This window comes from Macaca thibetana, chromosome 20 (genome assembly GCF_024542745.1).
Source record: "Macaca thibetana thibetana isolate TM-01 chromosome 20, ASM2454274v1, whole genome shotgun sequence".
NCBI classification, from domain to species: Eukaryota; Metazoa; Chordata; class Mammalia; order Primates; family Cercopithecidae; genus Macaca; species Macaca thibetana.
In genome coordinates, this window is record NC_065597.1 from 16,780,064 (window position 1) to 16,792,306 (window position 12,243).

Below are 12,243 nucleotides of genomic sequence, written 5' to 3' on the forward strand. Positions count from 1 at the left end.
AGAACCCCATCACCATCCAGAGCTGCCAACAGCCTGCCAGGGAGCACAGCGATTACTGACCCCATGCCCCATGGCACCCCCCGACCAAAGAGCTGGGCTTGCAGGCAGGGTCCCCACTGGGCCAGTGGGGCTAGAGAATTGAACCCGCTGGGGTGGGAGATGGGCGCCACCGGGGGGTCCTGGTGTAGACTAGAGAAGCAGAGGCATGAAGAACCCGGTGGGGTAGTTGTGGGGGGTGGATGGGCAGTAGAAGGAGACCTCCCTGTATCTGTATCCAGTGAGGCCACTTGTGTGACCTAGTCTAACAGGAGGCACCGAGCAAAATCACCCACACTCTTGCCTCATGGGGCCACCAACAAGGCTCCATTGGGAAGGACGTCCCATGGATGGCACGCGAGAGTGGACAAGGTGGAGCATAGGAGAGAACTGAGGAGTGGGGGTACACCCACCCGCCTGGAACTTGCCAGCTGAGGCTTCTTCTGAGTCCTCCGTTCATCATGGGGAGGGCAGCGTTGCAGGGCCAGTGAGGGCTGGAGTAGAGACAGCAGCTGAGGGCATGCCGGGCGGGAGCAGGTACCCCCAGCCTCCACTCTCATCTCTCAGCCTTGCCATCTCTTTCTAGGGTTTGAGTCCAGGGTCTCTGCCCGCCGGGCCAGCTGTTTCCCATGCTGTTGGTGGCTTATTGTTTGGGACAGTGAAGAATGTCAGAGGCCCCTGGGAGGGGATGGTTGCTTCGGTCTCCATTTCCCCATGAACTTCTCTTGAGTTCATCTGGTGCCCTGTCCACATCCCTGCCCTTGAGCCCCAGGTTGGCCCACGTGGGCAGAGGGGCAGGCTGTGTCCACCAAGGGCTCTGGAGGCCAGTGCTGGCAGGCTAGCTAGCAGAAGGGCATTCCTGGGCCCTCGGCCTCTCCTCCTCCCGGACTGAACACTCACCCTAAACACCCCCACCACAGGTCAGAAGCATCATCTGCTGCTGCCTTGGTCACCCTCTTAAAGAAGCCAGACCCAAAGAAGGAGGGGTGGGGAGGGCAGAGCCTGCACCCAGTGAGTGCATGGGTTCCCGTCCCCAGCAGATGGCTCAGCATCCTAACAGTCACTGGGCAGGTGGGGGTGGGGGGGCGGCAGCAGCATGCCCCTACTTGGTGACCAGAGCCAGAGGAGGGTCCCCAAAGGGAGCCAGCACAAATATCCTGAGCAAACAGCCATGGGACCTGGGAAGGATCAGCCGACAGTGAGGATGGGGAGGTGTTTCTGGCCTTGGTCACTTTGCTGGTCCTGTTTTCAGAGGGTGCAAGGACATGAGGTCATGGAAGTTTCATGTCTTCCCTGAAGCCACATGGCAGAGTCCAGCTTCCCCAGGGCGGAGCACGGCAGGGAGCCAGAATGTCACCTCCCCACAAGGAGACCCAAGTTCTGTCCTCTGCCCTCCTGGGCCTCACCTGCAGCATGGGGCCCTGCTCCGACAGATGCCTGGCAAAGAAGCCATTCCCCAGCCCCTCCTGAGCAGGCTTCGGCTGTCCCTAGCCTCTGATGTGCCAGGCTTTGCCCTCCCCAGGCTCCCACAATGAGTCTGTCCTAAAAGGACCTGCTCCCTCTCTCCCACTGCGAGCTGGCCCTCCTCGCGCCCGGCTCCGGGCCCACAGGAACTAACCAGGTGGGATGAGGCCACTGGCCACAGCCAGCTGCACCCTCGGACGGCAGTGTTTCCACAGCAACTCTTTTGCTGCTCTGCACACAGCCGCGGGCAGGAGGGGTGTTGAGGGGTAAAGCCCCCAGGAAGTCTTGTCCTCCAAACCAAGGCCTGACTTTGCCCAAATCACTGACCTGTCTTATCCCTGGAGGACGTACAGCGTGTGGCCCCTGCCCCCAACCCAGGACAGGACAAAGAAGACAGCGCCAGGCTCTAGGCTCCCGTCTGCCCCGTCCATGCCTTTCTCCCACCGCCCCTTCTGCTACCATGAGGCAGGGCTCCTGCCAGCCTGGACCACGTGACCTCAGGGCGTGACTGGCCAGTCTAGAGCCACCCAGACACCTGCGGCACCTGCAAAGCCAGTTGACACCTTACTGCTCCTGCCCACCCTGGCCCAGGTTTCACCTGAAGCAGGGGCTATGCATGGATGCCAGGTGGGGGTTTGAGAGAGCATCTCCCATGGAGGCCTGTGGCTGTCCAGGGCTGGCGCCTGATGTGTGCTGATGCTTGCCAGTGTTAGTGATGGGAGGGATAGTAACACAAAGGCTCACACCAGCCTGGCAGGTGTGGTGCAATCACCTCCAGGCAGACGCCGCTCCAGAGCAGTGGAGAAGGCTGCAAGGGGATACAGAGCCATATCTCTCCTTCCCTGGTCCCAGCATGAGCCTTAGCCTTGGCTTTGGAGGCTGCCCCAGAGGGAATTTTCATGGGCAAGGCTGTGTGGTCTCAGTTCTTAAGGAAAAGTGACCGCCCCCTCTACTGGGCTCTGGGAAGTTCAGAGCAGGCCGAGGGCAGGTTGCTCCTCTGAGAGCTCCTGGTATGTGGCAGAGAAACCAAAGAGAAGCTGGTCTCACCCCCAGCACAAAACCAGACCTGGAAGGGGTAGCAGCTGTCCAGGCAGCAGCTGGCAGCCCAAGACAGGGAGGCAGAGCCCAGTCCACAGGGCCTCTGGGCTGTGTGTGAACGGCATAACCAGTGACACAGCCCCTGCTGGGCCAAAAGCTCCATTGTCACTGAGAGAAGAGCCTTCCCTAAATGGCGTGTGTCCTTGCCTTCTGGCCACATCCCCGCTGCCTGTGCCTGAGTCACCGGGATACACCAGAGGTCCCCTTACTGACTCAACACACTCCCCTGTGGACCCCTGCCCTCCTCCAGCCCCACGGTGGGCCTCCAGGGTGGTACAAGAGGTCCCCTATGCCCTCCTAGACCCTGTTCAGGTTCCCTCCCACCCCAGGTCGCTGCCTTGTTCCCAAGCACATTCCAGGCCATTGTCTCATGACGAATAGCATTTTCATGCGGGTGTTGGAAAATATGGGCACATGTTTAATGCTTGCAAGCTGTGCTCCACTGTTGACGCTGTGCTTGGGAGCCAGGCAGGCAACTCAAGCTGGGCTGGGGCTCAGCAAAGAAGTGATGACGCAGCAGCCCTGCGAGGCAGCCATCTGCCAGGCCTCCGCCGGGCAGGGACAGCCCCTGGTGCCCACTCACAGCGGGCATGGGGAAGCAGAGTGGTGAGGAAGAACTCAGGTTCTGGAAGGCGATTCTTCTAGGTCTGACTCCTCTGTTCCTCCTCCTCTGGTCAGCTGTGGGTCCTCTCTGAACCCCCGATTCCTCTTCTTTGCGATGGGGGTGGCAACCCTGCCCAGGTTGTGTGAGGACTCAGCATGACACCGCAAGTGGAGCTAGCTCAGAGCCCAGTGCCAGGTGCGTGGTAACTCCGAGGCCACCTGTCTGTACAGATCCCTGTGTGGACTGGGGACTGTAGTGGAAAATGGGCCCTCTTTCCTCCCTCCCCAGCCTCCTGACTCAAGGACCCACTTCTCACACCCTCCACCCTGAGCCTGGCCTCTAGTAAGGGCCCCGTGAGCTGGCCAACACTTCCGCTATTATTACTGTCTTCTTGAGGCTTTGCAACCGAGCGATCTGGGATCCTTCTCCCCAAACCTAGGGTGACCTGGGGTCGAGGCAGGATGCCGCCCCCACCTCCTCCCCAGCGGCAGGATGGGAGTCGCCCTCAGTGGAGGCCCCTCTGCTGCCAGCCCCAGAACAGCCTCTCCAGGCTCCTCCTCCTGGGGCAAGGGTGGCTGAGCGAGCGGCTGGAGCATGGCAGGGCCTCAGCACTGCTCTCTGTGGTGCCTACTCCCAGCCTCTCCTCTCCCTTTCCCTCTTGTGGTGCTTTAATTAGCGATACTCAGAGGGAGACATCTCGTGAGGAGGCTTGTGCTCCAGAGTCTCCTGGGATGAGCCGGCTTCCCAGGCCTCTTCAGCCAGCAAGAGAGTACAAGATCTAGGCCGGGCGCAGTGGCTCACGCCTGTAATCCCAGCACTTTGGGAGGCCCAGGCGGGCGGCTCACAAGGTCAGGAGATCGAGACCATCCTGGCGAACATGGTGAAACCCCGCCTCTACTAAAAATACAAAAGAATTAGCCAGGCGTGGTGGCGGGCGCCTGTAGTCCCAGCTACTCAGGAGGCTGAGGCAGGAGAATGGCGTGAACCTGGGAGGTGGAGCTTGCAGTGAGCCGAGATTGTGCCACTGCACTCCAGCCTGGGCGGCAGAGCAAGACTCCATCTCAAAAAAAAAAAAAAAAGAGAGAGAGTACAAGACCTGGGCAGGGCACGGCAGGGCAGCCAGGCCAGGGCTTGGCCTGAGGGGTGACAAGGGCAAAAATGTAACATCACGCTGCCGTTTTCCACACACCGGTGTTTGCACAGCACAGAGGCCTGCCTGGGCATGAACGGAGAGAATGTGCTGGCCTGGGGGAGGGGGTGGGGGGTCATTGCACCTCCCATTCTGTCCAGGAGACCCTTGCTTCTTGGGGATAAGTGCCCTGAAAGAACCAGAACTTTCTCTTAGAAGGGTCTGGTAGGAGGGGCATGCATTTCAGACTGAGGCTTCACCAGGACCTAAGGTTGCAGCCGAGGCCTTGATGTCTGGGAGGACCCTGCTACGTGCTGTTCCTGGCCGAGCCATCGGGCCAGGGCAGAGCAGGTGGAGCCTCTAGGGCCACGTGAGCTTGGCGAGGTCAGGAACTGAAAAACCCAAGAGGCTAGAACACCATCAGTGGAGGAGGGACAGAAGAGGGAGGCTGGAGAGGAACCAGTGAGAGGTGTGAGACCCTGTAGGCCGAGGTGAGGGGCAGGGTTTGTTTCAGATCCAGGAGAAAGCCGCTAGCACATCCCAGCAGGGAGGGGCATGCTCTGGCGGGCATGCTTTAGGATTGTCCAGTTGGTGTGTGGAGGGCGGACTGTGGGGGCAGGAGAAGCAGCAGGAGGCAGAGCCTGAGACATGGGGAGATGGACCAGGCAGGTGATACTGACAGCCCCCTAGGCATGGGGGCGGGTGTGGGGCAGGGTGGCCATGTAGGATGTGCTCCCAGGGTAAGGCCCCCATACCTGCCAGTGGACCCAACAGAGGGACTGGGGGTCAGGATAACTCGTGGTTTGGGCCTGAGCAGCTGGGTGGGCAATGCCACCATTTACTGAGATGAGGAGGGGGTGGCAAGTCCATGGGGACACCAAGGGTTGGTTGTAGCCCAGCGAGGTTTGAAATGCCTGCTAGGTGGCCAGGCAGGGCCTTCCACCAGGCAAGCAGCTGTTCCATCTAGAGCCCAGCGGGGGCTCAGGCTGGAGGGCATGTGTGGGAGTCACCGATGGGGACCACAGACCACCGGGAGGCGCAGCTTCTCCTCACCACTAGCCCCTCATCCATCCCTCCCTCCACACCCTCCTCAGCCTGCCCTCACGTGGGCGCCACCCTGCCCTCCGCTGCCACAGGTCCCGTCTGCCGGCCTGGATCCCTGGAGAGCGCTGCCTGGCAGCGGCTCAGCTGTTGGCCTCTGTCATGGAGACGGCACCAGCTGCCGGCGATGGGCACTTGTGACCATTTGTCAGAACGCCCCCCTTCCTCCTGTGCCTGCCCTTCTGGAACATTTCTGTCCCACAGCCGTGGAGACAGGGCTCATGGAGGGGTTGTGGGACCGGGAGGGGCCGGGAAGCACTGTCTGGGCTCTACAGCGGGGCCGCCACCTCCTGGCCTTTGGCTTGAGGCTGCCTGGCTGGGCTTTCCCTCTGCGGCCAGCAGCTCCCCAGAGGAGCTGTGGCCCCTGTGGTACCATGTCCCACACACTGGCCTTACATGGCTTGTTCCTCGTCTGCATTCCTCGTCCTCAGGCTGCCCTCTGAGAACTTCCCCCTATTTCACAGATAGGTATTGCCCCTAATTAAAGTGGAGAAATTGTGCGGAGACATTGAGATCACACTGCTGGTAGTTGAGGACACCTGGCTGAGGCCTTCACCTGCCTCCTAACCCCGGGGGAGCCCCCGGCACGGCAGGGTCCTCGTGGCATGTGTGGGGAGATGAAGCGGCCCTCACTCGTGCGGCCACCACCCCCTCCCTGCGCCGCTTGTTTCTGTTTCTCGTGGTTTCTTGCCCAGGCCTGCAGGCTCCAGCCAGGGTAGGCTGGAACGGCCTGCCTACTGTTTGCGCTTTGTGGTCTGGCCTCTTTGTTACCAAATGCTCTGGGGTTCCTTTGGGGCTGGGGGTGGGGAGGAATCTTCTCCAGTCTGGACCCAGAGCCATGGCTGGCGTTCAGGGGCATTCGGGAAGCTGGGCCCAGGTCACGCAGAGCGGAGGCTGAGTCCAGCGACCTGGGAGGAGATGGAGGTGTTTCAGGCCTCCCACCAAGAAATGTGGCTCACCTCACTGAGCACCTGAGACCTCGGGGCCTCCAACGCCATGTGGGACCTGTGGTGGTGCTTCCCTGGAGACAGGACGTGGCGTCAGGCTCCAGAGCTCAGCCCTAGATGGGAGGTGGTGTGGGCAGGGGTGCCATGCTGCCGCCAGCCCAGCAGTGAGGAAGCACAGTGCTGCACACCACCCTCTCACCAGCCACCCCACTCCTGCCCCATCTTGCCTGCATCATGCTGTTTGGGGAAGCTCCCAAATCCCTGGGACTCCAGCTGGGAAGCATTGCCCAGGCGCCCTTCCCCTGCAGGCCAGGCCTCCGAGGGCACGCGGAAAAGCAGCGCGGATTCCTCCAAGCCTGTCACCACCCACTTCTCACTGCTAGTGTCATCTGGCCCAGGGACCCTGGGGAATCTGCTTTCATCCTCTGGGTTCAGTTTTTTCCTTTTGTATAATGGGGAGGCTCCTCTCACAAAGTCCAATCCTTCGCACTGAATGACTCTTACTAGACAAGAGATGGGAAAGGGGTCATGGCCCAGGGACCAGCGAGCTAGGCTCTGGCCTTAAGTGACTCCGCGACCTTGGTCAAGTCACTTCACCAGAGTTTCACTATCCGTACAGTGAAGAAAAAACTCAGGGTCATAATGCTGATCCCACATGGATCTGTGCTCCAGGCCATGGGGTACAGCCCGAACAGCACAAATCCCTGACCTCGGGGGCTTCCAGGAGGAGGAGTGGGGCAGTAAACATGTGACCGATGTGTGGAGAATTGGCCGGATGAAGATGAACTCTAGCAAGAGAAGAAAGCCCAGCGGGGGACAGCTGTGTCTTGGCCTGGGGTGGCGGGCATTGCCCAAGCGTGTGGGAGTTCAGGAAGGTGACGGGGTCCCAGGGACTATTTTGGAGGCCCAGCTGTTTCTCTTGTGTCCAGGGATTAGTATAGCGTGGGACACCCTGGCATGGCTAGGCCCAGGTAAGCAGTGCTGGGAAGCCTGGAGGCAGGTGCGGCGTTCCCCCCACCCTTCCCCGCCCCCCCGTAACCACAGGCCTCAGAGTCATGGCTCCACACCGGCCTCAGGAAAGTCCAGATTTCCCCAGAACGCTGTAAAACCAAGAGGAGGCCTCCCAGGCTGAGACGCAGGTCGTCCTGCGCCCTGACCCCGCTCTGCCTGCTCTCCAGGCAGCTGTGCCTCCTGCTGAACGCGGAGAACATCTTCCACTCGATGGCAGACATCCTGCTGCGGGAGGAGGACCTCAAGTTCGCCTCGACCATGGTCCACGCCCTCAACACCATCCTGCTGACCTCCACGGAGCTCTTCCAGCTAAGGAACCAGCTGAAGGACCTGAAGACCCTGGTAGGCTGCGTCCGTGACTCCGTCCTCAGGTGTGCTCCTGCGTGCCGGGGGCACACCGTGTGTCAGCCCGCCCCTCGGCTGGCCCCAGGAGGCTGTCAGGGAGAAGATGGGGTTGAAATCGAGACCTCCCCTGGTCCATTGGGAAATAGGGATCCTGGGTGAGTGGCTGCACACAGCACTAACCACAGGTGTGTCATGTCACCCGCACTGAGGTCTCTGCCAGCAGAAGGGTCCATGTGTCCATCCTGACCCCCCAACAGCCCTGCCTTTTCCGTTGGTTGACACCCTAGTCCCACTCCAGGCACTGCCCCCTTGAAAACAGAGGCTCTGCTGGCTGTGGGCCTACCCGCTGGTCAGTGCTACCCTCTCAGGGCCAGGCCTCTGGGTTATAACCGTGCTGGCGAATCAGGGGTTAACTGCTCTTCTTGCCCTCCTTGGCCTGGCCCCTCTCTCCCACAGCTGGGCACATCTGGCTCCTAAGGCACCTGTCATAAGCCAGGGTGTCAAGTTTGCTGCCCATCCATCCCAGGCTCTGGATGAGGACGCGCCAACGACTGGTCCGAGAGAGCAGAAAGGACGCTCAGTCTCACTCCCCTATGAACAAGGAGAGATGCGGGTCCCAGGCCTCTCATGTGCTGGCTGAGGGTGGTGGCTGCAGAGGCCGTGCAGGGACAGGCGCTGTCCTGGAGGCGGGGACTCCAGGGGTTTCATTTCCCAGGCCCCCTGCCGGCTCAGACCCTGCTTGCACCCTCCCCAGGAGCCTCGGGGATATCCAGGCCCATGTCCGGGGGCATCTGGGGCCAAGTGGCTCTGCACGATCCAGGCCACAGCCCTGCCTCCCTCCTGTGGTTCCTTCCAGACATTCGCAGAGGCCTTAAGAATTTTCCTCCGGGGCAGGGGCTCCCCCAAGTGTGGGCTGGGTTCCTGGGTGGTTTCCAAGTGTTCGAGGTGGCCTGCAGAGGTGGGGAGGAGACGGCATTTAAGTGTGCTTCCTTCCTTCCCTGCGCACTCCCCCGTCGCCCTCCCAGCCCCATGGGGCTCCGGGACCACAGAGTTCTGGAGGGGGGCAGGGAGTAGGGGACAATTACTGTGTTTTTGCCAAGGGCAGACATGCCAGCACAAAGGACAGCCACTCCCAGCCAGGCCCTCACAGCCACCACACAGCTCTGGGACTGGGAGGTAATGACAGGGTCTACGGAGGAGCTGTCAGCGTTTCCTTTGTGACGGCTCGTTCCCAGCCGGGATGCCTAACAGCCAGAGTGCTAAGCTGGCTCCGGCTGCCCCCGACCAAAGACCCCTGGGTCTTAGACCTGTGGCCCTTCCCTCAGGTCCCCACATGGACCGAGAGGGGGCAAGGAGCGGGGGTCTCCTCACGGCTCACACCTCTTCCCCCACAGGAGAGCCAGAACCTGTTCTGCTGCCTGTACCGCTCCTGGTGCCACAACCCAGTCACCACGGTGTCCCTCTGCTTCCTCACCCAGAACTACCGGCATGCCTATGACCTCATCCAGAAGTTGTATCCTTCCTCTCACTGTGGTTGGGGTTGGGCCACTGAGGGGCAAGAAGGGGTCGGCTGCCCCCTTTTCACCCAACAGGCGGGCCCAAGTGCCATGCTCCTGTCCCCACCCCTCCACTTAGCCTCAGGGCTTGTGACATCAGGGCCACCAGGACCCTGGGAGGGGAGGGATGTATTTGGGAGAGCGAGGTTGGCAGCAAAGAGGGGCTCCTGGAGGGGAGCTGGCCCAGGAGAAACCCTGTGGGTTGGGATTGGGACTGAGGAGGCCCAGCCCGGCGGGTGCCAGCAGGTGATGCTGGGCTATCTTGCTGGGGTAAGAGAGAACCGCAGCTCCTGCCCCTGGGAGAAGGTGGCTGCCCTCTGCTCATTGCAGTTCCTCCTGGGCCTGGTGTGGGGGTAGGGGAGAAGGCCCGGAGCTGGAAACATAGGTGGACGGCTGGGTGAGCCTGCAGGCTTCGGCCCAGGCCTGGGCCTTTGGGGGCCACAGAGCTAGAGCCCGAGAGGCTTGAAGATGACACGCTGGGGAGAAGCAGGCTGGGCGGAGGCCTCGGAAGCAGGAGGCACCAATGCTCACCTCAGCACCACGCTCCTCAAAAGGCATCCAGGGTTAGATGTTTTGTTTTGTTTTTTTTGAGACAGAGTCTCGCTTTGTCACCCAAGCTGGAGTGCAGTGGGGTGATCTTGGCCCACTGCAACCTCCGCCTCCCAGGTTTAAGTGATTCTCCTGCCTCAGCCTCCCAAGTAGCTGGGATTACAGGCGTTCACCACCACGCCCAACTAATTTTTGTATTTTTAGTAGAGATAGGGTCTCAACAAGTTGGCCAGGCTGGTCTCAAACTCCTGACCTCAAGCGATCTGCCCACCTCGGCCTCCCAAAGTGCTGGGATTACAGGTGTGAGATACCATGCCTGGCCAGATTTTTTTTAAAACACCAAGAAGCAAACTAGCCCCATCTGTGGGTGCCTGACATGTAAGCCAGGATTGGAGTGCTATTTAGAAGGCAACATGACCAGCCAGGAGTTGGGAGTCAGGAAGAAGAGGCCAGGAGGTACCTCAGTGGAGGGCTAGGTGTGGCCCTGCCTGACTCCCCACAGTGGGCCTGCTTACCTTCTACAACCTGGATTTGCTCCTCTCAGCCACTTCTGTGACCCAGAGACTGGTGGGCCACTGCCCAGCGCCGCAAGCCTGCTGCAGCCCTGGCGAAGCCCTGCTGGCGGGAGAGGAGAGAACCCTTCCTGCCCATCCCTCCCCCAGTGGGCTGCAGCGCTGTGATAAGAGCCTCTCCCAGCCCAGGAGGGTGCAGAGGAGGCAGCTGCTGGAGCGGAACCTGGAACTCCTGAACAGGGGGGTTCCATTTAGGACAGAAAGACGAGGAGAGGAGAAGAGACTGGTGTCCTTTGTGCGCCAAATCGTGCTTCACCAGAACCAGGCTCTGTGCACAGGAAGCCAGGCGCAGGTGGGCAGGGCGCGTGGTGCTCTGAGCTGCGGCTGTGCTGGCCTAGCAGTCACACTTTCCTTGACTGCACACTCAGTGGGGACCTGGAGGTCACCGTGGACTTCCTTGCAGAGGTGGACAAGCTGGTGCAGCTGATCGAGTGTCCCATCTTCACATGTAAGAACCACCTCCCACCACGCCTCACACCATGAGCCCAAGGCTGGCCTGGAGTGGGGTGGGTGGAGCCAAGCTCCAGTTGGTCTCTTTTGGCTGGGGAGGGAGGAAGAGCAGTCACCCCAGGGAAGCTTCTGGATTGTTGAGTCCCAGCACTTTGGGAGGCTGAGGCCAGAGTATCTCTTAAGGGCAGGAGTTTGAGACCAGCCTGGGCACCATAGTGAGATCTCATCTCTACAGAATTTTTTAAAAATTAGCCAGGCATGATAGTGCATGCCTGTAGTCACTGTTACTCAGAAGGCTGAGGTGGGAGGATCATTTGAGCCAAGGCCATGGAGACTGCAGTGATCTGTGACCGCACCACTGCACTCCAGCCTGGCGACAGAGCGAGACCCTGTCTCAGAAAAATTAAAAAATAAAGACTGGGATGATAGGCCTGCAAGGCCAGCCAGAGCAGGGCTGGGGCATGTGGCATCAGAACCTGGGTACTGCCTGTATCCCTCAAGGTGAGTCTCATGGACATGAGCCAGCACTGACAGCAGAACCCCCTTGAAGGCTGATACCAGGCCCCTGGGCTGCCCAGCCACCCCTCCGAACCTGCTGCCCCTGCCCTGGCTCTCTGAAGTCGTGGGTCCCCCGGGTCCCTCTGCAGGTGCTCCTGTTGGCCCAAGAGCCATGCCTGCACCTCCCTGAAAGAAGAGTTGGCATTTGCTGGGAGCCAGTGGGCAGGAGCTGCCTGCTTAGTAACACTCAGGCTGAATGTGCAAAAGTGGCAGCTGGCTGGGGTGAGCACAGCTCTCGGCGCCTCGACATACACACTTTGAATGACGCTTGTGTATTTATAATGTGCAGAGAAGCCAGGCGGCCACCCTGCTGGTGCCCACCTTCCCTGACAAGCTGACCACCCAGGCCTCTCATACTCTCTGGCAGCGTCTTTGACCCGCCCAGCCTGAGCCCTGGAGCCCAAATTGAATGCAGGGGCTAAAGAACACCCATTCCCATCCCCTCCTGAGCCCCCTTCAAAGGGCAGCCTCGTCAAGCAGCAGGGTGCCATGGGAACTGATGCCCTGGAGACAAAAAGGCAGGAGGGAGACCCTGCTCTCCGCAGAGTGCACTAAAGCCTGTCCCAAGTGTGCCCAGCCTGACATTTCACTTCCTCGAGGGCCTCCCAGGGACACAGGCGCCCACACGGCCACCTGAGGTCAGGTCCTAAAAAGACCCTGCTCCCGCTGTTGGTCTGTCCTGACTCATCTCTCCAGTTGTACATTCTTGGCATTCCAGAAGCATCCCTGGGATGACTGCCCTCCCTCCCTGACCCTGGAGGAACTCCAAGCACCTTCCCCTCAAGCCCAGGGCTTTGCTGGGGCAGGGTAACAGGAGAGATAC

General features: G+C 60.4%; 1 protein-coding gene across 3 annotated transcripts in view; it reads left to right on the forward strand.

Moving 5' to 3' along the window:
- The window catches only part of VAC14 (VAC14 component of PIKFYVE complex), a 115,335-nt gene that overhangs the window by 96,389 nt on the left and 6,703 nt on the right, over positions 1–12,243 (forward strand). For all 3 annotated transcript variants that reach the window (XM_050772697.1, XM_050772698.1, XM_050772699.1), the window contains 3 exons: positions 7,558–7,732; positions 9,130–9,248; positions 10,781–10,860. In XM_050772697.1, coding sequence (XP_050628654.1) covers positions 7,558–7,732; positions 9,130–9,248; positions 10,781–10,860 — 374 coding nt within the window. The remainder of the gene's footprint in view (positions 1–7,557; positions 7,733–9,129; positions 9,249–10,780; positions 10,861–12,243) is intronic.